The 27121-nt window shown below is 34.0% G+C and overlaps 1 protein-coding gene across 9 annotated transcripts in view; it reads right to left on the bottom strand.

The window, feature by feature from the left end:
• DNAH5 (dynein axonemal heavy chain 5) overlaps nt 1-27121 on the bottom strand; it is a 114710-nt gene that overhangs the window by 10158 nt on the left and 77431 nt on the right. For 8 of the 9 annotated variants that reach the window (XM_027663771.1, XM_027663768.1, XM_027663769.1 and 5 more), the window contains 19 exons: nt 26078-26208; nt 24967-25120; nt 24046-24313; nt 23230-23461; nt 21042-21156; nt 20623-20799; nt 17532-17735; nt 15984-16163; nt 14991-15128; nt 14319-14454; nt 12574-12890; nt 11112-11267; nt 10495-10677; nt 5701-5944; nt 4561-4675; nt 3935-4125; nt 2594-2715; nt 2001-2150; nt 134-379 (listed from right to left, as the gene is read on the bottom strand). In XM_027663771.1, the coding sequence (XP_027519572.1) occupies nt 134-379; nt 2001-2150; nt 2594-2715; nt 3935-4125; nt 4561-4675; nt 5701-5944; nt 10495-10677; nt 11112-11267; nt 12574-12890; nt 14319-14454; nt 14991-15128; nt 15984-16163; nt 17532-17735; nt 20623-20799; nt 21042-21156; nt 23230-23461; nt 24046-24313; nt 24967-25120; nt 26078-26208 (3459 nt within the window). Of the gene's footprint in view, nt 1-133; nt 380-2000; nt 2151-2593; nt 2716-3934; nt 4126-4560; nt 4676-5193; nt 5309-5700; nt 5945-10494; nt 10678-11111; nt 11268-12573; nt 12891-14318; nt 14455-14990; nt 15129-15983; nt 16164-17531; nt 17736-20622; nt 20800-21041; nt 21157-23229; nt 23462-24045; nt 24314-24966; nt 25121-26077; nt 26209-27121 lie in introns of those variants that run through there. The other variant, XM_027663774.1, reaches the window with a different exon arrangement.

Below are 27121 nucleotides of genomic sequence, written 5' to 3' on the forward strand. Positions count from 1 at the left end.
CTTATTTATATAAGTAAATATAGGTTCTTGCATTAGCATTAACTACGCACCAAACAACCTTATTTCATGACAGGATTTTTATTTCTAAGTGTTTAATACAGCTACAAAAAGCATTCAGATTTTTGTTACTTACATGAGCCATTGTCTGCTGTAGAAGTTTACGAGCATGGATTTCTTGTCCCTGGCCCATGGAAACACAGCACGTTTCTGTCTTTAGTCTTTTTCCCAGAGCAGTAATTGAGTCCGTAGGATCAGAGCCCATGGAAAGAAAACAAATGAGGGGAGTACGTGGATCTGACTCTTCCCACGTTTTCTCCAAATCCAAGATGACTCCCTCTGCATATTTCTCACCCATAGTTTCAGTGATGTATTTTCTTGCCTATATCAAAAAGGGTAAATTTAAACTGTGACCTAACCATTTAATAGTTTTCTTCCCAGTGTAAACCAATAAGTCAACTGAAGGGAAAGGCTGATAAAAATTTATACCAGAAATAAAAATATGCAACAAGTTTATTTTTACATGTCAATACATCATACTGTCTTTGATGGTGTTATTTCTTACAGCATTATAAGACCAGTTAAAATTTTAAAAATAATTATTATATTACAAATATCTGCATGTATTGTTATATGTAATACCTATAATTACACTTTAAAAAAAATAACCTCTCTAAAACTTCAGAAAAAAATTAATTGTTTACATATCATATCTCCATTAGACAGTGTAACTCCTAGCCTTAAAATCTAGGAAAAAAGGAGGAAAGCATTAAAGATGGGTTTCAAAGCTGTTAGGCCTTTTCCACCTTCATGGTTAAACAAACAATGAATTAACAGTAGCAGTGATGAAAATAACTATCAGTAAGTAAAAGATCCAGAGGAACAGGTGAAGACCATCTCTTTTATTTCTTTTTGATTTATCTTTAAAAGTTTTAGATTATTGTTCTTTCTTTTCTATGAAATAGGAAAGGCTCATTCAAACAGTTTTGAGATGATCTTTCTTGTACTCTTTCCTCCTACAATGCTTTAATCTTGGATAAATCTTCCCCTTAATACCTCTGGGTTATTTCTCAGAGACAAAAGATTCAGCATTAAGCATTTGATGAACTACCAGTTTTCATAAAATTGTAAGATGAAATTGTATCTTGCCCCCATTAACAGTAGTGAGGAACTAATTTTGCATGATCTGTTTCAGTCATATAGCACACATCATAGAGATATTCTTTATACAGTACTGTTTAACCTACTGACTTCTCTTCCTATGGGATTTCTGTGAATCTAATCACAATGTCTAAAGATGTGAATCCGTAAAATTAATACCACGCTTTTACTGATGCATTCCAATTTCAATAATTCATCATTAATTGCTCTGAATTGCCAGCAATTCAATTGTTTTTTTCTTTTGCACTGAAGATAAAGATTAAAAATAGGCTCCTAGAAGTTGATTTTTCTTTAAAATAGTCTGTTTAATAACCTTCAGTTTTATACTTATCTTCTTTTTAAATAGATGGCTTTAAATTAAAAATTTCAAACAGACTTTAATACAGATTTTTCTAAAATGGGTCTAATTCTTCCATGCAGGAAATGGTTCCTCAATTAAATTGTTTTCATGTTTCCTTTTCCCTCAGACAACTGAGTTCACTAAAATATTTTACTTCATCCTAACAAGGGGACACTTCTAAAATTCCAGGGAGTAAGCAAGGACATTGAAAAGTACCTTCTGAACTGATAAAGAGATCTGGATAAACACATGTGACTCCAGTAGAAATCCTATCTCCACAGTGAAATTATTGGATAATATTTGTTCAATTCATTAGAATAACTTTGCTAATGCTGCCCTTGTAACAAATGCACAAATTTTCTAAAATGAATTTCAGAAGATGCAACATAATGGTCCATTACAGGAAGGTTCTTAGCATTACATAAAATAGCACTGAACTGCAATCTGGTAACTATTTATTCTAGTGATACCTAAATAGACCATGTTGGCTACATAAAAGTACCTGAGCTATGGTCCTGTCAGGACACCACGATCTGATAAGAAGAAGATGTCTGAAGCAGTCCAGAGACTGACCATAACCACTGGGAACCAATTCTTCTTCGGGATTCTTACTATCAAACCAGATTTTCCACTGTTTCTCTTCACTGGAAATCTGCAGTTATGTCATCAAGGGAATAAATCTCACTAAACAGACAAGTCATATTTGCACTGTCACTAGGTCACAAATTTTTAATGAGAGTCAGAGACATGTTATCCACACACAGACATTTGTTTAGCAATATTAGTACACAGGTTTAATAAGGCTATTAAAAATTATAGGATAAACTTTCAGGTCTTAAACCTTCTGGAATTACAGAATGCAACAACACCCTTATGCATTCATATTCTGAAAAAAAGAGCTACTACTCAGTATTTTTCATTACTCTTAACATATACCAAATGCTATTTACTTAGTTAGCTGCAATATACTCAGTGTCCGCTAAAACTCTTCATACAAGTGTTAAATTTACTGAACACCCTTTCCACCACATGGTTTGATCATTACTAGACAATCACTGGCAAACAAGAGATTAATTTTAAAAAGCTCTTACATACTTGATCAAGAATATCTGAAAATTGTTCAAGTTTACTGAGCTCCACCAAGTTCAGCCAAGTCATATCCAGAATCCATTTAGCTGGCTTAGGAGGACAAGTTTTAAGGTCTAGAGAAGCACCACCTGAAAGAAATTGAACTTAGTTACAATTAGAACTGTTGGAGACACAAATACAAACAAAGAAAGAAATAATAAATAAAATAAGACCTTTGGAAAATGTAGCTTTCCCAAACTGGAGAAATATGACTTAATAACTAAGGAAGGTCATAAAGAAATTTCTGAGTTAGGTAACATGCAAAATTTACTTTCAAATCTTATGTTTCATCTAAATTTACATATTTTTTTAAAATCCATAACAGCTTCTCATTACAAAATAAATCTATGTTTTACTGCAAAAGGATTAACTTGGCTTTGGGTTCATTTCAATGTTTTTTTCTTTGATTTTTTGTTGATGTAGATAATGCAACAACTTTGCCAATGTATACATTTGCCTTCCTTGAAATTCAACTGAAACTAAAAGAAAGCAAAGACAAAATAAAACGAAAACACCAAACACAAGAATCCAGATTTTTAATCATGAGGTTACAAGGGTTTTCTACTTTATAAAATCATGTCATATTTTATGAAGCAGAGTTTATAGTTTGGTTAATTTATAATATTTTCTTTTATTATATACTTTAAATGTAGTCTTTCTTAACCAATTTACCTTTTGAGGCTTTACTGGCTTTTTGTGCAATGTGCATGGAAATAAATGCTTTTTGGGAAAAGATATTCTGAAGATTCGACACAGAAAAATTCACAGTTATAATCCATAAATAAACGTTGCCTGGAAAATTAAGTCTCTTGGAAAGATAATACAAAATGAATCCAAACTTTCAAGCGAACACAGTGCTTGTATACAGCTCATACCAAAGCCATGAACTTGTCACATTCAGCTAAGATTCTGATATTCTTTATAAACTGTTAGCATCACTTTCTGTTCATATTTACTGCAGTTATCAAATAAACTATTTTTATTGCAATAATAATTTTTCTAAGTCAAACACGTAGTTGGTGGTATTTGAGCAGCAGACATAAACTGTGAAAGGATACTTAACAATATTCCTTTCAAATTCTCATGATTCCAAAGATATATTTGGAATATATCAATATTCAGTGTGCTGGTATAAATTAGAACTACCATACAATGTTATCTGTCACCAGATCAGAAAGATAACCATGTATTCTTACAATTGACAGGCTTCTAAAGTACAAAAGAAAGAAGCAGGTTGGCTAGGAGAAATAACTAAAGTTTTCTATAATAAGATATATGCTCTACTTAAAATTGTTCCATAGTTTCAACCTTTAATAAGTGTCAGAAATTCTTCGTGCTTCACTCTGTTTCTTTGTATATCAATCTTCAATGTAAGCAATAATGTGAAGAGAAATTTGTGCTCCTCATAGAGTCCTCGAGCAGTATATTTGAACACTTCATATGTCATATGTTCAATAATATTAGTAATCCTCTTGCTGGTTATAGGGCTCTTGGTAGACCTGTCAGAAGAAAGGTCTGCAGTTGAATGCTTGCAGTTGCAAATGACAAAAAGCCATAGTTCTGTATTTTCAAAACATGAAAGATAACAGATCACAAGCACAAAATATCAGACAGCAAGCTAGCAACAACTTTCAAATTGAAGGAGCAACAAAAAAAAAATAATTTCTGATCAAGCCTTTTTGCATACCTGAAAATCAATGTAGTATAATAATTTTTAACTATCCAATGCCTAATTTTGAAGGACTGCAAGTACATTAGAAGGTTCGTTGCCTTGGTAACTAACAGACGAAGTCTTATGGGTATTTAAACTAACAATTCATGGTCAAGACTGTAAGAAGCAAGTCTTCTTTCTGATATTAGCTTACAACAAATCTTTATTGTACTACAAGCACCTCCAGGACTGGGTAAAACCAACTTATTGCTAGTTAAATTACCTGGTTAGGGAGCGGTCAAAAAGCCACAAAAACTGCCGAAGCGAAGTCTGATACATGACATTGACCATGCTCATCTCAGTAATAAGGAAGTACAAGATGCTTCCTCGAGTTGCAACTGAAAAAAAAAGAAATAAGAATGTGTTCAAAGTAGAAATGCAGAGCAGAAAACTTTGGACCTCTACAACATGTACAGTGGGTTTAATACTAATGATAACGATAACTGAAGTTCCTTGAGTTACTGTTTTCTTTACTGCATAGAAAAGCAATAAAATTATTCATTTAATCCTCATTTATACATCAGTAAAAAAAAAATCTTTTCTGCAATTAATGCATACTATGTAAAGCCTAGTTTCAAATATGAGCATATCTGGAGAGCAGCTGGATGGTACACTGCAATGTTCAGATTGTCAGTAGAACATATAAAAATTATGGTTGTTTGAAGTACTGTTTGAATGTCCAAAAAAATTTCTCTTTACAGATTTTTATAGGAGTCATATAAAAGCCAAATGAACTCTATTGATTTAACTTACCCAGCACTGATTTAACTTACTTTCAGTAGTCATTAGTTTTAAATACAAAGGTTTTACAAATTCTGCAAAGCTTTCTGATACACTAACTGTACCATTTCATACTTTCCCTAAAATGCAGGTAATTCCAGAGAGCTTTCCTTTTTTTTCTCCACTTTTTTCACATTTTCACCTGTCAGTTAAAAGCCAAAAGACAGATGAAATGTGCTGACTGTAATAACCTACGGAGAAATGATGAAGCATTCATCAGAACAGATATAAAGAGGATTTACCAATATACTGGACCTGTAAAAGAGTGTCAACATGTTGAACTCAAACATACAGTTACCTAAACACCTTAATGACCAGCACACTTGTATATAAAGCAATGGGAAATCTACAAAGAGAATAGATCACTCCATTTTATAAATTCCACATGAACCATAACATTGACTATTTTCTCCATGATCACGCAATATGACATTTCCTAGATACGTTTTACTTATGGGAAAACAAAGATCCTTCCCACAAATTATGGTCTTCCTGATCTTATCCTACTGTTTCTCCTACTCTGAGTATTGATGTTTTAAATATGTGGTCAAGCCATTTGTCTTTCATCACTACTTTCACTCACCAGGTCTATACTCTTCACGGGCTGAGTTGATCTGTATTTCAGTTTCAGCAGAAGTTTGCAGTTTCTCTGTTACTTCTTCAGCAGTCTTCTTAGTGTCAGTCAATACAATTAGTAGACTCTCATCATCTGCCAGAGAACTCTTAGTGCTTGTAAGTCGGAACAAAAGGTTATCTTCTAGGTCCTTAATCCTCCTTTTGTTCACAGTCACATCTTCAATAAGATCAGTTCTTTCTTTCTCTAATTCCTATTGAAATACGTGGTAATATTTGGAAAACAGAAAATCAATCAAAAATAAAAGCAAAATAAAACAGTTTAAAAAATACTGATCCTACTAAAACTGTGTAAATCAAGAGTAACTGCAGTAATTTGGGGGTAAGAATTCCAGTGGTATTTCTGACACAAGGTCTATTACTAGGTTTCTGAACCAGCTACATAAGTAGGCATTAACAAATCTTTTCAAAAAATACTATGGAACAAGCTCATATCATGCCCTAAAAGAATAAGATGCTCAGAATAGTAATGGTTTTTCTTCCCTTTCTGTTTCAGAAAAGACAAGTGCAAAGACCTTTCCAGGCATAGGATTTTTTTTTTTCACTCCATCTGATCTCATCCTCATTTATGCCTTGTTTTTTAATCAGCATATTGAAAATTTAGTCTCAGTTACAATGGCCATCCTAAGTCATCAAATTAAGCAGCAAATATTTCAAAAAATGCCTCTGAAAATACTCTTCCATCAAACAGGGATGATGGAAGCCTCTCACTAAAATGCTTCATTGATTAAGAAAATATGTAGAACTTAAGTGTTTATTTGATTATTTTTGATAATATAGTCTGTGTGGTTTATGTACCTAGTTTGTTTTCCAGTGCTCATATATAAAAGATGGACACCTGTTAATCAACAGTTTCACATTAAAAAAACCACCAAACTTGTCTGAAATATCTAAAAAAAAAATATTCTTCACAGATAATAGTACTTTCAGTTCATTCTTATAATACTTTTTAAATTAACCTTTAAAAACTTATTACAAATTAATTGCTCAGCGATAAAAATCCTCTATTGAAATATTACAAAATGTTTCAATACATTACAGTGAAGTAAAAAGAAAGAATAGAGATGGGATGGGTTAAGAGTCTTTATAAGATATGAATCAGCAGTAAGTGAGCCAGTTGGTAGAAATGTTGGCTACGTCTACAGAAGTACTCCTTCTCTGTTTACAAAGGTCTGGTGAACAATTTCAACTAACTTGGAAGTTGTGTGTTCACTTCACCCTTGCCAAGTCCACTTCTGCACTGCTCACTGGCTGCTAATATTCCAAATAAACAGGGACAACACTAAGAAATACGTAACCTCTCAAACAGCACTAGAGGCTTAATGGACCTGAGACCTCAGCAAGGATTAAGGAAAGGATTTATTCCCTCATTTGAGTAGCCTTCATTTATACAGATTTGAAACACTGTTACAAGTTAGATATTGCTGTTTTGTTTTCCCTCATTCCAAACTTGCAATCTTCTCACCCCTACATTCTCCTTACATTCCTAAGTAATTTGAGCATTCATTTCTTTTAAAGAATGTCCTTTTACCTTAAAAAGGAAATTAAGAAAAATCATTGTACTAGTATCAGATTTAGGGTTTTTTCTTGTCACTTGTACAAAAGGTACATTGAAACATCATAATCATCATCAGGTAGAAAATATTATTTTACAGTCATTATAGAATAATGTAAATGCCACATAACTTAAAAGATATGCTTACAGATTCAAAAGATTCTGACAAAAACTGATGAAAACAATGCATTTTAAAAACTGAAAGCTGTTTTCTGCACAAGAAGAGCCTGAGAAACAAGTTGGAAACAGAATTAACAAACCAAAGTGAAGGATTCTTAGATGAAAACCTGAGTGAAAAAAATCCATCTATTAAGCTCTTAAAATACTTTTTGCAGATCAGAAAGTGGACACAGTTAAAAGTTTTCTTCGTATCTTCAAAAATTTCCAGTCAGAACAGCAAGGATGAAGAAAAACTAAGCCAAGTTGCCATGTATATAAATTTAAGGAACTTGCATCAGAGGCTGTTTTGAATCTAGCTTTATGGAATTCCTTTCACAAGCAGATGACATTTTACAGTCTGTAACAAAGAACGCTAGTTCTTGTTAATATCCATAAAATATAAAAGTTGCTAAATAGCTTATATCATTCTATCACAAAATGATTCACAAGTACAAGAATTTGTTCCTTACGAACCCTGAGCCTTTTTCCAGCACAGATCTTGAAATATGAATGTGAAAATTCAAAAAGTCATTAACAGTTCTTGCATGTTATAACTCCACCACTAATCTGACATATCCATGACACTAAATAAAAATTTTTTTGTCAAATTTCTTAACAGTTAATGTATCAAAATAAGGATATCAATAAAATAACATGTTATACTACATTCAGACATATAGCAAGTCTCTCAAATCCAATTATTCCATGAAATAGAGTATAACTAAATTTATACAGATGTACCAGCTGCCCTTTAACCTTCTTATGCTTCACTCACATCTTGGAATCGGTTTAACATTCTGATAGAAGAGAAGAAATCAGTACCAGCATTCTTATCAGTAATCAATCAATTCTGTGAAATGTATTTGACACAGATTTTGCTAATGAGCATACCAAACAACACAGTAGCAGATAGTTAGACTCTGCAGAAACTTCAAATGATGAGGTGTAAACACTCCCTTTCCTTCTTGCACGTCTAAATCTCATTCCTTCTAAGATCAGAACTGTATCAGAGACAGTGGAATGGCAAGAAGGATAGAAATGTGCAGGTAAATCTTGAAAAACACTAATTTCAGAGAAATAATCTCTTTTTGGGATAGAATTTCCTCACATACATTCTAACACTGGATATCACAAAGCAGTGATACTGCTCAAATCATTTGGCAAACTGCCTCACAGCTAAGCAATTCCATCACTTCCCTTCCAAAGGCTACAAAAGGTAGCAAGAATCCAGACACTTAAGAGAGGAATGCCCAAATTCCCAAAGATGAGTAATTAGATACCATAGAAAAAAAGGTATTGGATCGCAGGATATTTCAAATTGACTCTTCAGGAAACCTTGAACCACAGGATGTATGAACAGAGGCAAAGTAAACTGTAAAGTGGTATGTTTATTCTATGGAACTCCCCCTTTCTGTCAGGTGGCCCACTTGTCATTTATCTATCAAAAATATCCCCCAGGTGGTCTCAAACAAAACAGTAGTGAGTATACTACTCTGAGAATCTGGTTCAGAAAGCATAGTATGTCCACTCATTAGACATTCCCTGTTAGTGGCAAAGAGACAGCCAGATAGCAGAATAATTTTAATTTGGAAGGCACCTACAGAAATTAACTAGTTCAACCCCCTGCTCAAAGCAGGTCTAATAATTCAGTTGCTCAGGGCAATGTCTAGCTGAGTCTTGAACCCTTTCAAGAATGGAAATTCCACAAAATCACACGGTCATCTGTTCTTGGATTCCTGGGTAATCTGTTCCTGGTTTTGACAACTCTCAAAGTAATTATTTTTTCTTAATATCTAATCAGAATTCCCCATGTTCCAACTTGAGTCTGTTACTTCTCAGTCTATTGCTTTGCACCTCTGATAAAAGTCAAGCTCCTCTCTTTCTGTGCCTTCCAAGCAAGCATACAGAAACTGCAATGACTGGAGGAATTTGTTGATAAACTGACTTTCATCTGAAGGAATGTGCTGTATTGCAAGGCCCGAGAAGTGAAGTTTGGCATAAGGCTTTGTGAATATACATGTCACAGCATGTTTCAGATAAACAGTGATAATTTCATTACATAGTGGGTTGTCAAGCTGTCAGTGGTTGAAGCAAAGCTGACGGTGCAATGAACCTATCTGACAAAATATAGACCGTCACAGAATGAGTGTGATTTCTCTCATGAGATCCATGGACTGTTTGGGAATGAAATGCAACTACTTGACATGAACAAGATGACTGAGACTGTTAACGAGAAACATCTTACATTTGGCGAGGTGGGGGAGGTGGTGCTGGAAGAACAGGAGAACCTCAATAAATGCCACACTAAGGGAACAAAGACATTCATCTCATTCCTCTCTAGTGAAGGCAGCCTGGAACTATTGCCAAAATCTTAGTAAATACACAGTCATAGTGTCTCCAACATTGCATGATTTTATAGCTACAGGGATTAGGTGTTCAATAGTTTGAAAAATACCAATCAGCCTCCCTCCAGAACTGCTGGTGGCATGTTGATTGGGATTGTCATCCTGAAATTGGACTTCCTCAACTAATATATCTGCATAGTCAAAATTAGTAGGTTTCTCCTTGGAGCAAGAAAGTAATTAAGTCTAAATCTTTTTCACAAGAAAGTAGCTAAGTCTAAATCCTTTTCACCAAAAGGTTGGTGACACCAACTATCCATGGTTATGTTGCCCCGAGCTCCACAGCGTGTAGACAGAAGAACATCAGGTTTTATTCTAAGCCTTTTTCCTTTTCATAGGCCGTTCTCATGAGGTTGTAACTCACTGAGGTAGAAAAAAATAAGGTGAACATGGTAAGGTTGCAACAATAAAGAGAAATAGAAACTTCCGCATAAATAAGTCAATTGCTTCTGTGTCAGTTTTTAAATCATCACAAATAGGTTATATTAAGAATAATCACAACAGAGAGAGCCAGAAAGTTATCCTGTAATATGAGAATAGAAAGTAACAAATTAAAATTAAAGTAAAGCATTCTACAGGTAAATGTAAAAAGTACAGCCAGGAAAATAGATACAATCAATTCTTTTACCTGTTTCTCTGTGAGAATGACTCTGCCTAAGAGTTGATTTTCAAGACCTTTCATCGTCACAGTAAAGTCAATTATAGAGGTTCGAGCACTAATTTCAGGAGAGTAACACGGATTTGACAGTTTTGTAGTAATGTAAAGTCTGAAGCCATCCATAACATCTACTTCCTTATCACCAACTTTCACCTTAAGAAAAGTATTAAAAAGAAGTCTTGAGATATCAAGAACCAGTACACACGCTTTCAGATACTGAATACAGGAAAAAAGGCTACATTTTTTTGTTTAAAGGCATAAAAATACAGTTTTAAATTATACATGTGATGCAAACAATTTGCTGAGAATACCTATGGACCACTTAAAGTGCCCATTCACAGATTATATCAATTTTTTTGAATTGTCATAAGGAAAAGGATAAGGAACTCTATACGTTAAATATATCGAGCATTTGTGATCTTAAACTCTACCTTTTTTAATTTTTTTTGTATTAGCATTAATCAAATTTAAATTACTTTAATTTTTCATAGTCCTATATTTATTAGAGTTATTTTGTTAAGGGCAAAGGTGGGGGGAGGGAAGGGAAGGGGCATTTCCACTTGTTTGTTCATTTGTTTTATTTTTACCTTGTTAGCTGAACCTGTTTTAATGATGTTTCTTTCCAAAACATTATCCAGTGCTGGGTCAAGCTCTTCTCCAACATCTTCTACTAAGAGAGGCCTTCCCAAAGAAAGGCTGTCTTCTAAATGATTTCTAAAATACTTGTGATTCAAAGAAGTGATCTAAAAATATAAAAAGAGATCTATATATTATGTTATGACCAGTTATCAAGCTTTATGGTTTTTTAATATTTGTAAATTATTTCACTTTATTAAAATTACTGCCAAAACAGTAATTTCTGATAAGTACACTAGTATTAAGGTGAGAATCGTGATCACAAGAAAAGGTAGCATCAAATTACCATATTCTCTCTCAGATCTCATGGAACTAAACTTCTATTTTGCAACTGCAAAAGTAGAAGGAAAGCAGCACTGAACACTTGCAGTTTTTACATCCTATGAGTGCAACTACTCAAGAATTTCACAGTAAAAATTCACAGGAACCTTTTAGCATCTTCTATTTTATCCTGGATAACATCCCCAAGTCAAACTGCAGCAGGGTCAATTCCAAGACCAGGGCTCTTCCAGTTTGTTCTTTTTTCTCCTTGAAAATTAGGTGGTTACATCGAACAAGACCTTAAACAATCTTTGCTTTAAAATGCAGTCCTCAGTATAACCATGATTAATTTTTAACATGTGCACAAAGCACATTCAGCTTAGATTTTAATAATGCTGTAAATGAACTAATTATCATTTTTAACATAACTAGCTATGCATCCATTAAAGGGTTCCACTCCAAGATAAAAATCAACATGAAACTGGTAGCAATACTTTCAGAGCCACTCTATTATCACCCCTCAAGTTCCTCTTTATGGTTTTCAGGCATCTTTTTTTTAAGGTGGTTTATTGGTGTAATCATAATTGTAGAAAGTAAGAACTTTCTTTCTCATACTTTCATGTTTGCATTGAAATGGTGTTTCTTGCCTTAGACTGTACATTGTGGTACTACTGTCTTCACTGTATACTTGCAGAATACTTAGCACCTGACCTCCATACTAAGACAACAGAAATTAAAAATAATTTCTGATTAAAAGGTGATAAAAATATCATGCTATGAACCTTCATTTTAAACATTTAGATGAAATTGTAATAATGAACTAGTTGATGGTTTTTTCCTAACATTTACAGTATTCTGCAAACATACTTATTTATCAGACATTGCCCATCCAGCCAATTTTCCAACAGTTTATGTTTCATTAAAATAAATTCATTAAACAAATGGAGTCACTGGTGCTAATAGGCTTCAAATGTACACTTTCATATCTAGCCAAATTTCAAATGTAACAAAATATAACTGAGATGTCCTTTATATCCAGGCGAGACATTTTATATAAATGGCATTTGCTAAGCATTATGTGAATCACTGAATTGTAATATTTTGTAAGCTAAGACTTTCTAGGGATTATGAAAGCACCAGCATTTCTATTACCTGAAGTTCATTTCTGCCTTCCTTATTTTTAATCCAAATTTTACCCTGTGCCTGTGGATCAATTAATAAAGGATAACGAGATGCTTTAGTGACAATGATTCCATTCTGTATGGATAAGTCATCATTTGGCAATCCTTGCAAGTTCCATTCACTTATAGTTGGAACATCAGTCAACATTTCTATGAGATTCAAGTTGTAACAAAAGGGTATTTTTCGGCTTCTCATTTCCTTTTGCCAGTCATGTAATAGCAGACTGCGGAACTCTTGGTTAAAAGGACCAGAATAGGACAGAAAAGCTGTAGCCAAGAGTACATCACCTTAAAGAGAAAAAGGAAAAAAAAAAAAAAGGAAAGAAAAAAAAAGCATTACAACTTTTCCAATTCTATTAATGAGTGAGCTGTCCCCTTCCCTAGTTGTTACATGTTTTAGCTGGTAACTGAAGAACATACTTTGACTCCTAAAGAAGGCAAATCAGCCTTTTTCCCAAGGCTCATTACATAACTAGAAAACACTACATTTTAGTAGATGTCATGTTTACTTTACCCTTAGAATGCAACTTTAGGAATCAAGAGATGGGCATCTGGCAGCTCGCCAAGGTCAACTGAACACACAACACGCTCCCGCCACTATTCCAAACACTACATCCTGCACAAGCAGGACATGGAAGAATAAACTTACTAATAAAATTCCATTGTTTCCTTGCACAATCATGAGAACAGGCTTAAATAATATTTTGGAGGGGAGAAAAAACCCTTTATTTATAAGTACTAATTCAACTAAATTAATTGTAAATCAATTACGAGTACTAATAATAAAAATTGTAACAGCGACATTATGAAGGTATTAAGTGTGACAGGTTTTAATCTTCTGTTCAGCTTCAAAATTTTCCCCCTAAAATTCATGACACGCTAGGTTGGGGGGTTTTTGTACCTCTGAAGGAAGAATGCAAGATTAAAACTAGAGAAGATATGATACTTTTATACTGAGCCTTAATACTTTTTAGACATTTTCAAGTTATCTATAAAAAAACCTTGATGAGTTTGTGGGGAAGGTAACCCACATTTTTAATAAGTTAATACACATATACATATTATTCCAGCAAATAAAATACAATCTAGCTACTGTAATACAACTTATACAAAAATATCTGATTTTTACAGACTTTCAAGGCAAAAGTCAGAGAAGAAACTTCAACCCACAGTAAAGGACAAGATAAATTTCATTTATTGACCTAACTAATAAACTAATTATTTCTTACAAAGTACTTTAGTTTACAAGTGCAAAATTATAAAATAAAAATTAACTTCTAAGAAACAGAAGTTTTATGAACATTAGTAGCTGCCATTAAAAATATTGATTTCTACATATAAATGTCAGTGCCTGAATATCAGTCTTCCTCTCTTCCATGTGTATTCTCAGTTATACACATTTTATTGGCACTTGTTAATATATCACTCCCTTTGGGCCCGCAAACATCAGTCAGGTTAAAACACTGGTGTCCCAAATATGTTTCACCACATTCACAAAGTCCATTATCTTTTTTTTTTTTTTAAATATGAACTTTAGCCTCATATTGTATTTTTCACCTAACAGTGCTTTAGTAAGGGAATTAAAACAATTATCCTCATTTTAGCAACAAGGATCTAAACTACAAAGGAAAAGCTTTAAACTTCAAATGTTTTCAGTTTCACTATCCATTAAAACTCAAGGAACTCACAAGTTCAAAGGCGTGGACGCAAACTTACCAACTAGCCTCTTGGTTTGCACGGCAAACTCTTTACTCTGTTCTGTCCACCTCTCTTTTTCACCTGCTAAGCCACTTATAAGACTTGAGGCAGTTTGCATTTTATGTCGGCAACGCTCAGCATCTTCCAGCAAAGTCTAGAGAAAACCACACACCAAGAAAAAAGGTTTACAGTCATGTATCTGATAGGCCAGAAGGATCTCTATATCTAATAAAAACAGTCAATAAACGACAGTTTAAAAATATATTCTCAAACATTTATATCATCATGCAGAGAAGAAGGGAAAGTCAGATGGAAAAAAATATCACGACAAATTATCAACATCTTTCAGAAAAAAGATTCAACTTCTGAATATTTCTGTTCTTAACTTTCATTTTGGCCTAGTTGTTAAATAATATGTAAAATTCCTGATACCTATTAATTCTGGGGTATTATACCCAGAATTTCAAATTATACACAAATATACCTTTTGAGGAGGTAGGAGGGAAGAGGGGAGATGATTAGTGGCAAAAGAGAGAGGTAGGAATCAAAGAGACAGTATCCAAAAAATATCTACCTCTTATCTGCTGTCCATCAACATCCTATTCAAGGAATAACAGTGAAATTGAAAGAATGTATTAAGTATTCCTTAAAATAAGGGTAGAAACTACTTTTCTGTGAAAAGCAATTTACCTGTTTTTCTCTCATTGCAGTCTCATACTCTGCCTGCACAATATCTAATTCTTCTTGCTTGGCTCCCAGTTCTTCTTGAGCTTTCTGCAGATCCAGCATTGCAGTGTTTAGGCGATTCTCCTGAATTGCTAAATTAGCCTATGGAGCATACAAACATAAAAGTGTATTCACACATAGAGAATGCCAAAGTTCTTGCTATAATGTATTTCAAAAAGTTTTCCTGTACTACATTTCCAAATAAAATTCTTCTTTAGAGATTTCATCATTCAGCAAAACTTATTATTTGAATTTTACAACATGCTAACTTCTTATTGCAGATAGCTGCAGTTAAGCAATTGGTTTAACAACAATTAGAAAAACATAATGAAAAAAAAATTCTGGGAATACCAGTCATTCTTCATCTGACACAAAAGTTAGTCTGACCTAGCTTGCAGAAGAGACTGACGCCACTAGAAGCCTATTCGATATCTTCAACCAATATGCTTTGTCTAACTACAAATCTTACTTCCCTCTTGGCCTTTGCTATTGTAAATACAAGCTATTCTGTGGTAGAATCACACTTGACCATGTTCTTCCTGACTTTCATTCTAAATATTTGGGCCTGTTTTTCTCTAAATAACACTGATGAACAGAGTCTCTGTACAGTCTGCTTATGAACTGAGATCTGGAACATTAAAAGAACCAGATCCTTAATTAAAGTAAAGCAACTGCAGTATTGAATTTAACAAGATGACAAATGTTTCAACCCCATTCAAAAGGTGTCCAGAGGCATAAAACAGTACAATCTCTTTCATCATTTGGATGACTTAAAAGTGCAAGTACATTTGAAATATATTTTATTGTAGAATTCCAATGTTCAAGAGAATCAATTCCTAGAGAGACAAGCACCAGCTCAAATAAAGCAGATGGCATTTCCAGCAGATTAAATTCTAAAGTGCAAACAGGTGGGAGGAGAAGGAGAAAAGAGTGTTTGTGAGTGACTAACAGACATACCTTTAAGGGTAATACTTCTCTGTTGATGGAAAAAAATACAGCCATAGCTTTGGTCCATGAGCAAAGGCCAGCAACATTCCCACATACTCTCTTAGCTGTCTCAATGTTGTAGTCCACCATTTCAAAATAAGGGCTCAAAAGTTCTACCACTTCTTCATTAATTGTGTCCTTTGGAAATTGCTAAAGAAAAATTTAAAAAGTGTAATACACATAATGTATGTAACAAATGCAAAATATTCACGTGTTTTAGAACACGAAGAACACTATGAAGATCATAAGTGTTACTGACAAACAGCTAATATGGAAGCCTTTGTCTCATGCATCTTTGAGAACTTTACAAAGTCATTGAACTCGGTTCTATATTCTTACAAAATGGAAAAGTTTGCCTTCATTTATGATCTTTGCTATCTTACGCTCACTATTACCATTACACAGCTAATTGTTGATACAAAATATCACTAATATCCTGCTTGAAGTTCCCTTTTGCTTAAGATACAATAAGTGCCTTAGCAATCTTCAAAAAGAAAAGGAAATGCTTAGCTCTGGTTCATAAACATACATTCCACAAAACAGTCCTTTCAAAGGGCAAGCCTTAAATTACATTATCTCATTAGTGGAATGTATTTCAATTTAAAGAATTTATTTTTACTCTCTCTTTTTTATAAAAAACATATTTTCCATTTTTCCTTCTCAAAAGCTCTCAATTTTCTCCCTCAAATTTATTTGCAAGGTATAATGAAAGTCTATTATTGACAAACTTGAAAAATATCTGTTCCCTGAAGCAAAAACAGGTTTAGTTATGCACAAGTAAAATGAAAGGTTGAAGCCCTTCAGTAAATCAAAAATCCTTACAAGTAAATGCAATGTGAATATTGGCACTACCAATCATACAAAGCTGGTCAAGCCTGCAATCTGATTTCCCACTAGATCAATGACAGATTAAGGAAACTCAAAAAGCAGAAATCAGTGATGATAACATCCAGTGGGGTAGGACAAGGTACCATTTATTCCAACTAGATGAACTGTAATGTTATTATTTTAAGTTATGAAAATGGACTTGTTTAGTAGTTACTCTTTCCATTTTCCTAGACCCATGCTATGGACGTGAAACCCCCAAAATTTAAAAAATTCTGGTTGCGTTCACCCTAATAATCAAGTATTCTTTTGCAAGCCAGTGCACAAGTTGTAATGTTGAAAATTAATGAAAAGTTAGATAAGAGAAAAAAAGATATTTTCTATCAGCTTTATTGAAACAGATACGTAATGGCTATTCAAACTAAATGCTTAAAGCTTTGAATCATTTGTCACTGAAAGTAATTTCATTGCCTTACTTAGGAAAAACTATAATTGACTTATGAAATGACTTTGCCAGAAGGATTCAAATTTATTTGATTATGACATACTTATTTTTAAGCCCTTAACATTTCAGATCTATTGTGTGTGTGATTTCCCTTGCACATTTGTTCTCCTATGAACACCAGAGAAAACATTGTCCCTTATTTTCCTATATTAAAAAAAAATATATGAAAAAGAAGGTTGCACAAGCACCTGTAGGTTCTGCAAGAAGTTCCCTGCTGTCATAAGTTTCAAAGATTCTTGCCATGACGGGACAGTACAGCGTTTTTCCTGATCAATTTTCACACTGTTCACTTTACGCTGGAAGAGCAGTAACACACAGTCCATGATACGCATGATGAGGTGAGGAGGTCGTCCCAGTGTGCGTACAGTGGCAATATCTGTAGGTTTTATTGTCTGTGAATTTAAAACAAAAGGTAAAGCAATTACTGTTATTATTTATTCAGTAAGATAGAGCACAAGCTCGCCAACAGTATTAATCCATGGGAGAAAAATAATTATATTTATATTTACTTTTATCTCTAAAAAGCATGAAGCTAGAAGGACCTTCCAACCAGATTTTCCTACTAACTCCTATCAACTACTAGGAAACCTCAGCACAGCAGCACCTAACAACCTAAAACTACCATGTATGGTTTGGACAAAGTGAAGAGCAAAACAGAAACATCTTGACATTTTACCAATTTTTTTTTCAAATGTATACATATTGACCAGGAACTGAGTCTAGAAAGGAAAATACATTCTGTTGACATCTCGCAAATGAAGGTGAATTAAGGAAACCAGTGAGAAGGCCTGATATATGTACAGATTTTCACCTTCTGATCCATCTTACTGGGAACATTCCTGGTGTAGAAGCAGGCCTGTGAGAAAAATACTTTATAATAATGTATGAAAACCTAGACCCTACTAATTAAGGACAAGTAAGCCTAAGGTGCAAGTAAGCCTAAATTGTGAATACTGTAATTCACAACTCTACTGTAGTCATGAATCAGAAAGGATTATGAGAAAAGTCTACTGAAGATGTCTCCTTAGAGAAGAATCAATGAGAGCAGTAGAGCTTAACTGCACTACATACAGAGCAAAAAACACTGAACAGTAGTAACTGCTGATGGGTAGACACAGTCTAGAATAGGCACAACTCTGATTAGAAGCACTGCTTATCGACAGGCAGTTTAATCCGTTCAAGTACATTACAGTGGCAAACAGTAAGCAACAGGTTACTGCAAGTGTTATGACATCTTGCTTCTAGCCTAGCACACACCTTACTGGGAATTCATGAAAGAAGATTTTAATTACTTGTGTCTATACTTCAATAAAGGGATTGTAAATTATTGCAGATTATCCTTCTGATGGTCTTATGTTTCCCCTTATGTTTTGCTGCTCATTGGGTTCAGTGTGCACCAAATAATTCAGCAGTTTTTCCAGATATCTGCGTGGGAACTTTAATCAGTGTTTCTTAGTGACTGTTAGGAAATTCAGCCCAACCTTTTTTGCTAGCATCCAAATTGTGACAAAATTGTTGCATTTAATTTCTATTTATTTATTTACTTACTTATAATTGTGCATTTAGTGTGCTGTTTTTATTGCAGGGAAAAGTGCATCTAACTTTTATTGAACTTTGACAATTCTTACTCAAACTTCAAAAAAACTAATCTCATTATATATTTAGAAATGCTTATAAGCTGTTCTGTACCTACCTATCTCTTAACATAGCATTTACCAATCCTAAAATACGTAAAAAATTGAGTGAAATAGCTAACCGCAAATTTATTTTTTTCCATCTGGGTAGTGACCTTTATATTTATCAAATATTTTAATAGGCTTTTGTCCAAACTGCAAGCAGAATTCTACTATTGGAATCCCTAGATGGAAATTTGCAAACCTGTAATGATTATGAGATTCATTTTTTGAAAGATGCAGACTCATATAGAGAATTTTCTTGCTTAAGGGAGTTTCTGAATGAATGAAAGAATGCATGCTGAGAACACATATATACATGCTGACAGGCTTGCTTTCACGATAGTTTGCCATTCCCCTTTAGACACAAGCAAAGCAACTTATAGAAAATGCAAGAATTTCAAGATTAAGACCAAATACCTTTCGCATTGTGAAGTCTCACAATAATGCTAGTGTAGCTTTTTTTATAATTGGATTTTCATTTATTAGCACCCTACATTTCAAGAAGAGGAGTATTGTTTTGGTTCAGCAATTTTAGTCAAAGTCAGAAAGTAAGCTGTAATAAGATGCAGGACCAAACACAGAACACTGGTGCTCTCTTTATACCTCAGACACTGACCAGTTAACATTGTTTGGGGCTTCACTCGGTCATCACTGGGTTAATTGTTTTGTTGTTGCTTTTTTAACCTTTTTCCTGTAGCTAAGTATCAGGATCTTAGGATCTGCTCTTATTCCACTCTTACCAGCTGTCATGTCATAAGCCAGCATTTAGACTTTTCCACTCTGCCCTTTAAGAATCACAGCAGTCAGAGATTGTTAAACATCTCTCCCTCAAAGTGAAGTCATACATTCAGAAGATCCATGAAAACTTTTCTATATTAGATTATCATGGCATTCCTTCAAATCAGCCTTTAACTGTCACAACTGCTGGTAGCCTCTAAAGCGGAAAGGAAAACCTTCCAGTAAACCTACATAAAAACTTTTGCTGTTTTGAGGTTTTTTCTTCTGAGGTTTTTTCTTCATTCTTCTCAGTTTCTTGAGATGTCAGCTCCCTGCTATTAAAAAAGCTTTACAAAAAGAGTATTTTGAAAGAAATGAAGTCCCATGGTGATTGCTAGAAGTATTGGTAATGCCACAATTTGTAGGAAAAAATAATTTATTTTTTTTTAAGACAGAAAATAGTGGACCAGTAAACCTATTCAAAATGCAATTTATTTGTGAAAACTTAAAATAGGAGGTTTAGAGTCAGATGGAACTATAACTGTTTTTACATGGAAAGCACTTCTTCACTCATTGCACACAAGCTGTTTAATAACAGTATCGACATTCAGATACTGGTCTAATATCAACCTGCAACACATCATATATCAATTAGTTTCAAATAAAAGTTAAAACTTGTCCTTGTCTGAAAATTGCTTATTTGCAGTTTGGTACTTGTGTAAAAAAGGAAAACAAAACTGAACCTAAACGGCCTCAAAATACGTGTGTTTATTTGCACACATTTTCTGTCAACTGAAGAGCTATGCAATGCACCTGCAATCTTATATTTCAAAGACACCCGTCTCCTTAGTAGTAAAATAATGTTATACATGGTCTAAATACTAACCTGTAAGGCTGCTTCTGCCTCTTCCAAAGCAGGTTTAGCAGCTTCTAACTTCTCTTCAGCAATGGCTTTGTCAACTGAGATACTGTCTACAATAGCTTGAGCTTTGTCTTTCACTTTCTGAACTTCACCCTTCACGTTCTCAGCAGCCTGTGCTTTTACTGTAACTTCTTTCAATACCTAGAATGTGAGTAAACCCATATGCCAAATATTAAAAAAAACCTAGTTAAAAGAATGTATTAATTTTTGTTGTAAAATTGTATCAGGTCAATTCCAAAACCAGAAAAATCAAACAAGATAACTTTCTCCAAGATCCCTTTTTTCCAACACTTCACTTTACTTGACCGATCTTTTCAAAATAGAAGAAATAAAAGGAGAAAAAAAAAAATCAAACAGCAGTACATTTTGAAGGCTGTACATACCATGTCAGCTTTTTCATTGGCAATTTGAAGTTCCTTTTCTTTTATCTCCAGCTCTCTGCTTAGAGCAGCCACTGACTCAGAGGCCTCTTTCAATTTTTCCAGTCCAGTATTTATTCTGGAGTTAAAAAACAAAACGAGAAGCACCTAAATCCCTATGTAATTTACACTCCATTTTCCAAATTATTCCTTCTATAGAATGAATCACATCAATCTGAATGAACAGTAGCAAAAGATGTCTTACACCAAAAATAAAAGTTGGACAGGAACTTTCACAAAAGTACCTGGTGTCTTCAGAATCAATAAAGTGAACAAAAAAGTACATGAATAAAGTCTGAAGCTTGAAATTTTACCCACTTCTAATTCAAACTGTATGTCTTTACCATTGCATAAAAATCCTATATGTTGGTTCCATATATGTCACTGTCCCTGTTGAGTTCCAAGCTGACACTCAAAGGACTGAGTTCTATACAAAAGAAAGCATTTTCACTAAAATTTTGAGAACTATATCAAATTGTTATTTCTTCTTTGAAGAGGATACTGAAAAGAAACCAAAACAACCAAACAAGAGTAACAGAAAAATAGTATTGCAATAAGACTTCTCTAATTGAGCATTAAAATGCCTCTTCAACAGTGCTTTTTTTCTATCAAAAAGTAAGTCTCCACTTGGGACTTTTCAGGCAAGTTTAAGTGGCCTCTACACAGAGTGCCATTGCAAAGGCAAAGCAGTGCTTGGACAGCCGAACAAATACAGGTGAACAGACAAAGTTTAGCACCTGCCATACCATGCAACTAAGGTACAAAGGTTAAGTGAATCAAACTGGCATGCACAAACTAACCTGGTACACGTGAAGGTAGAAAACAGGACCTGACCCCACTGGTTTACAAGTCTTCACTCATAAGGTAACTACAGATTTCTAACTCAAACTGATTTTGGAACCAAAGAATGTTTCAAAATGAAATAAATAGTTTGAGTCTTTCTTAAAGGTTTCCAGCTCTTTTTGACAATCTTTCAAAATTGAGAAGACCATTTTTCTCAAGGGTGATACCAATTGATACAGTAAATGTTAATTTTACATTATAATTGAGTGTTTTTAACACGATGATATATCTGCAAATAGATCTCATTAGTTTAATAAAGCACCTGAACAGAGGAATGAGTATATCAAAATCACTTTAATATTCTACAATTATATTATATTCTACAATTATTAAAAAAAAAAAAAACAAACCACCTCAGCAGTCTAAGTGAGACTCTGTGATCACAAAACAACAACCACCAAGGGTATTTCTTATATGTTCATATCAGGAGGACACAACTGTTCAGCAAGAAAATAAAAGTTGCTCTCTGGTAAATTAAATGCTATTGTGAATATATTATAAAATTACATGTAGATGTTTGTTGACGGTTGGAGTTCCGGAACACACGCAGATGATCAATATGATCAGCGATGTCCAATTTATTATTTAAATGAGTTAACTTTTATACAGTTTAGTTTCTTCTGGGTACATGCTTACAATAAGATGATTGGATAGCTCAGTCTGTGCATGTGTCTCATGCTTTCAGTTCATTGGATATGAAGCTCTGTCCACGCGGTCTGAGATCATTTTTGCCACCCAAAGTCCCTCCTATGGATCTGCCTTTAGGGGCTTTCTGAGATCCTGCAGGTGTTTCTTTATCTCTAGTCTTCCCACAACTTTCTACTATAAACATACTATTTTCTCATACCTTATAAGTATAAACATACAGCTAACAAGTATAAACTCACATAGTTTCACACAGTCTGTAAGAATAAACATCACAAAGCTTGCAACTTCCATAGTAATGTCAAGCAAGGCCTACAGAAATGCAGGAGAAATTGTTCACACAGTCTTGCTTGCCCAACAGATTTTTTCTTTTACTCACTAAAAATACATGGGAATAATTTATATTCACCTCTTTTCCCACCACCCTAATTTTTTATACACCACTACTCTTTTTCCCTCTCCAGATATTTATAGTCTCTAACTTATATGGCAAGAGCGACTATAATACTTGATCAAGTTATACCTTTACACAATTTTAGGAATTAAAAAAAAACACCTTTCTGCTGTGCAAGGAGACGAGCCATGCATTGAAATGAGACTTATCAGAATACACCTACCTGGGGAAGGAAACTACAGAAAGACAGTAGTAAACTGATTAGTTTACCTGTTTGCTAATGTTTGTACTTCAGCATGCTTTTCTTTGTATGTGGTTTTATATCCCTGAATAAAGGACAGGTAGGATTTGGGAGTCACATGTGTAGAACGTCTGTATCTTTGAAAGTAATCAGAACACTTTTCTGCCACTCCATCCTGGAATGAGCCCATACACTGCACAATTTCCCTCTTTATATCAGCAGTGCAGTCCATATCAAATGAGGACAGGAAATGTTCAGATACTTGAGAGAGAAAGAAAACCTAAATGTAAGTAAGTATTCAGGAAAACAGCTTACAAACAAGGCAGTACAAAACAAGTCAGCATGTATTACATCGGCTTTCACCCAGCTTCTGAAATCTCAGTCTTCTTTACTCCACCATCAGTTTCTGAACTTTATTCCACACTTCTCAGTAAAAAGTACAGCCAAGTATCTGTCATCCTTTCACCTCCAAAGCGTGCAACTGCTTTTTCACTCTGAACCTGTCTAACTGCTAGCTGCCAGAAACTGGGTAATCACAGCCTTCCTCTGTATGCCCTATCACAGGCACAGTCACAAATAATCTCTTTCTTTAGTAGTATTTTTGCCTTCTTTACTAATGCCTTTAAGCCGTCTTCAAGGGAAAATTTTCTTCAAACTGTGTTCAAAACCTTACCTCTGTTAGAAATATTTCAACAGCTTAATACAGCAAGCTTTGAAGAAGAAAACATCTATATCAAATTTTAGAACCAAGTAAGTTTCTTCTGGCAAAATTCAATACAATTAAAATAACTACATGACCACCAATCAGAAAATTACATATCTGCAAAGATAAAACCTACACATACCTGCCACTAGAGCATCCTTAGGCCATTGGCTGAACCAATCTATAGTGCATCCAGAAATGAGAGCAGGGAACTTCAGGGCTCTATTTCGGAATTTTTCACCTACTGGTGAAAAGCAAAGAACTATATGAAGGTTTTGACGGACTCTGGCCATGAAATAGTCATACACAGCCTCACTGGTTGGAGGTCTACGTGGATGTTGCTTTCTGAAGGAGGGTATGAGGTCATTAATGATCTCATCTACTTCATCCCGTGCAAATAAGTTGGACACCTTTGAGAAAAACAAAGATTTTTCATGCTTTATGAGATGATATAACATAGAATATATAGCATAAGGTACATTAAATACCTAGCATTGTGGGAGGGGACATATATCTCAGACCCTGATATTATTAGGATCCACCCAGTCCTTTAAACCACAACTTTTGCTGAAATTATTCCATTAAACACACTGAAACTTAACTTGTTCTAAATGTAAAACCCACTCTCCAATGGCTTTGATTTCTTTGTATTCTAATAACTAGTAGTAATTACTCTGAAACATAACCCTGAATCAAAAAATAAATAAATAAAATCAGTAAAACCCATCCCATCCATTCTGGACATAAATTGACCATACAAAAACTAAATGTTAATGAGGTAGTTATTTTAACAGACAACCTTTTAAAACATTAGTGATGTTCCCCAAGTCTCTTTTTTTTTTTAAAGCTATTCTCTTGTCCCTGACAGCTTGTCTTACTCTAAGCTAGTATAATACATTGTCTCCATTTTTAAAAATACTCCAATGATAAAAAGCACTTGAGTTTTAGTTTCTGAAAGTGTTCCCCTTGACATATAAAACAATAATCAAATAAATGTAGTAATTTTACTTTAGAATTATACATTTTAAAAAGAAGAAAAGTTTTACATGAGAAGGTATCTTACCTCTCCTGATGATAAGACATTGTTCAAGTATTCCAAGAAAGACTCATCTTTGATGTCGTTGTCTGTAAAAAGAAAACAGATGCCTTTGCCTTGCAGTCCTGCTGTTCTGTATAAGAGTTTCAGATCTTCCATAAAGTTTAAAGTGTTGTATGATCTATGAAAAAAAGAATAGTTGAACAAATATTCATTCCTTTTTTAAAAAGTCTTCTGATTAAAAGAAAAAAACCCTCAAAACCAAAAAACCAACAAGTAAATTTAAGTAAGAAAAAATCTCCTGGAATTTAAGGCAAAAAGCTGCTTATTTCAGATAGATCCTCTCGTGAGAGCCTCACCAATATGCATTCCTACATGTGAACCTACAATTTCTTCTGTAGCCAACATACCTGCAAAAGATTTAAAATAATTTAGCTTCTCCAGAATGACATCACATTTGAGTGCCAAAAATATTTCCTGATCATTGACTTATCCTATAGACACTTTGGGAGGCTTTCATTCTAAGTCATTCAGAGAAGCATTTATAATTTTTTTTGGTTTTATATATAACATATGTATATTATATATATATAATTTTTTTAATTTATTTATCTTTTGTGAAATATTTCAAAAGAAACTACATTGGGTTGAACAATATGACAAAATATACTTGGAAAAGACAGTCAAAATAGCGACATATACTGATGATCTACCAAGTAGATCTTCCTCCCAAGGGCAGGGATGAGGATTCAACCTCCTCACATAGGCAGCATGTCAAATATTATAATATAAATTCATAAAGGCATTATGGATAGATGCCACCTACAAATACTTTCAGTACAGTTTAATGTACTGTGTAAAGACACAAAGATAACCTGACACTGCCAATATTCCTTCTCATTCTCTGAAACATATGAAACAGTTTACTACTCCAAAGATGGTAAAAGTTCAGAATTATTGTAGAAAATCAAGCAAATGTAATAAGTCTCAAGGATATTCATGTCTTTCTACTCTATGTAATAGTACTTATACTACAGTAAACTTGTTTCTTTCACTGCAGAGACTGGGAACCTGTTTCATTTACAGGAAGTGTTAAAGCACAAAGTGCTTATTTCCTTTAATTTCAATTAATGCTCACCTTGTTAACACTATCTGGAACATATCGTAGCCAGCTATGAAGGATGCCAGTCTTGTCAAGCTCTGCTTTCCTGAGCCACCAACTCCAACTAAAAGAGCATTTCCACGAGGAGTGCGAATCACACGAGAAATCTGTTTAATATACCAGTCGTTTATTGCTACAATGTGTAAAAGTTACACACACAAAAATTCTATACTACTGCATTAATAAAGTTACATTATCAATTAAGTAAAAAATTGAAATTTTAAAGTTTAATTAATCGATTCTATATTACTATTCATATATTTAGTGGATATTTGTACTTTGCAATATTTTCTGTAAGCTTTCCAAATAGCATAGCAACCACTCGATTCCATCAGTGTGAATGTTCGTTTATTCCGTAGAATTGCATCTCACACTTCCACAAAGTAGAAGTAAATCTCAGCTGTGGTTTCTTAGTGATGTGATATCACAGCATGACAGATTATTAAAATTGGGAAGGAAATAATAACTTCCCCAACACCATGACTGCTGGCTAACTTTGGTAAGACTCATCCAGGTCCTTTCATTGTGACCAGAAAGACAAGATGGTCCAGGCATATTAAATTCAGGACAAATAGTTTTCAGTATTCTCTGTAGCAGGTGATAATACTGCCTTTATAATCAGACTTGTTAAGCTTCTCATTTACTTGACTGTGAAAACACACAGTATCAGTATGAATATTTGATCACAGTGAAACATCTCCCAATTAGATCCCCATTTCTTTCCCACTTTATTATTTATCTTTTAAATCAAAAGGCAGCAGCTACCAACTACTTCAAATTTCCCTTCAGTTCAGGACTATGTAATGTAAACAAACAGATCCTTTACAATTCAGGGCAAAAAGATTTTCAGAGTTAATTATGAACTGCATACAGCACCTGTCCCACTGTCCACAGCCAAAACACAATGCCATGAAACATGGAAACAGGTAGAAGATATTACCTGATGTTGAGAAAATACGTCTTTATGCACAGGAGACAAACTTGCTGCAAGCCCATCAGTTGCAAGAGAGCAGATACTCA

The sequence above is a fragment of the Corapipo altera genome, unplaced genomic scaffold (genome assembly GCF_003945725.1).
Source record: "Corapipo altera isolate COAL_440 unplaced genomic scaffold, ASM394572v1 73, whole genome shotgun sequence".
Taxonomy (NCBI): domain Eukaryota; kingdom Metazoa; phylum Chordata; class Aves; order Passeriformes; family Pipridae; genus Corapipo; species Corapipo altera.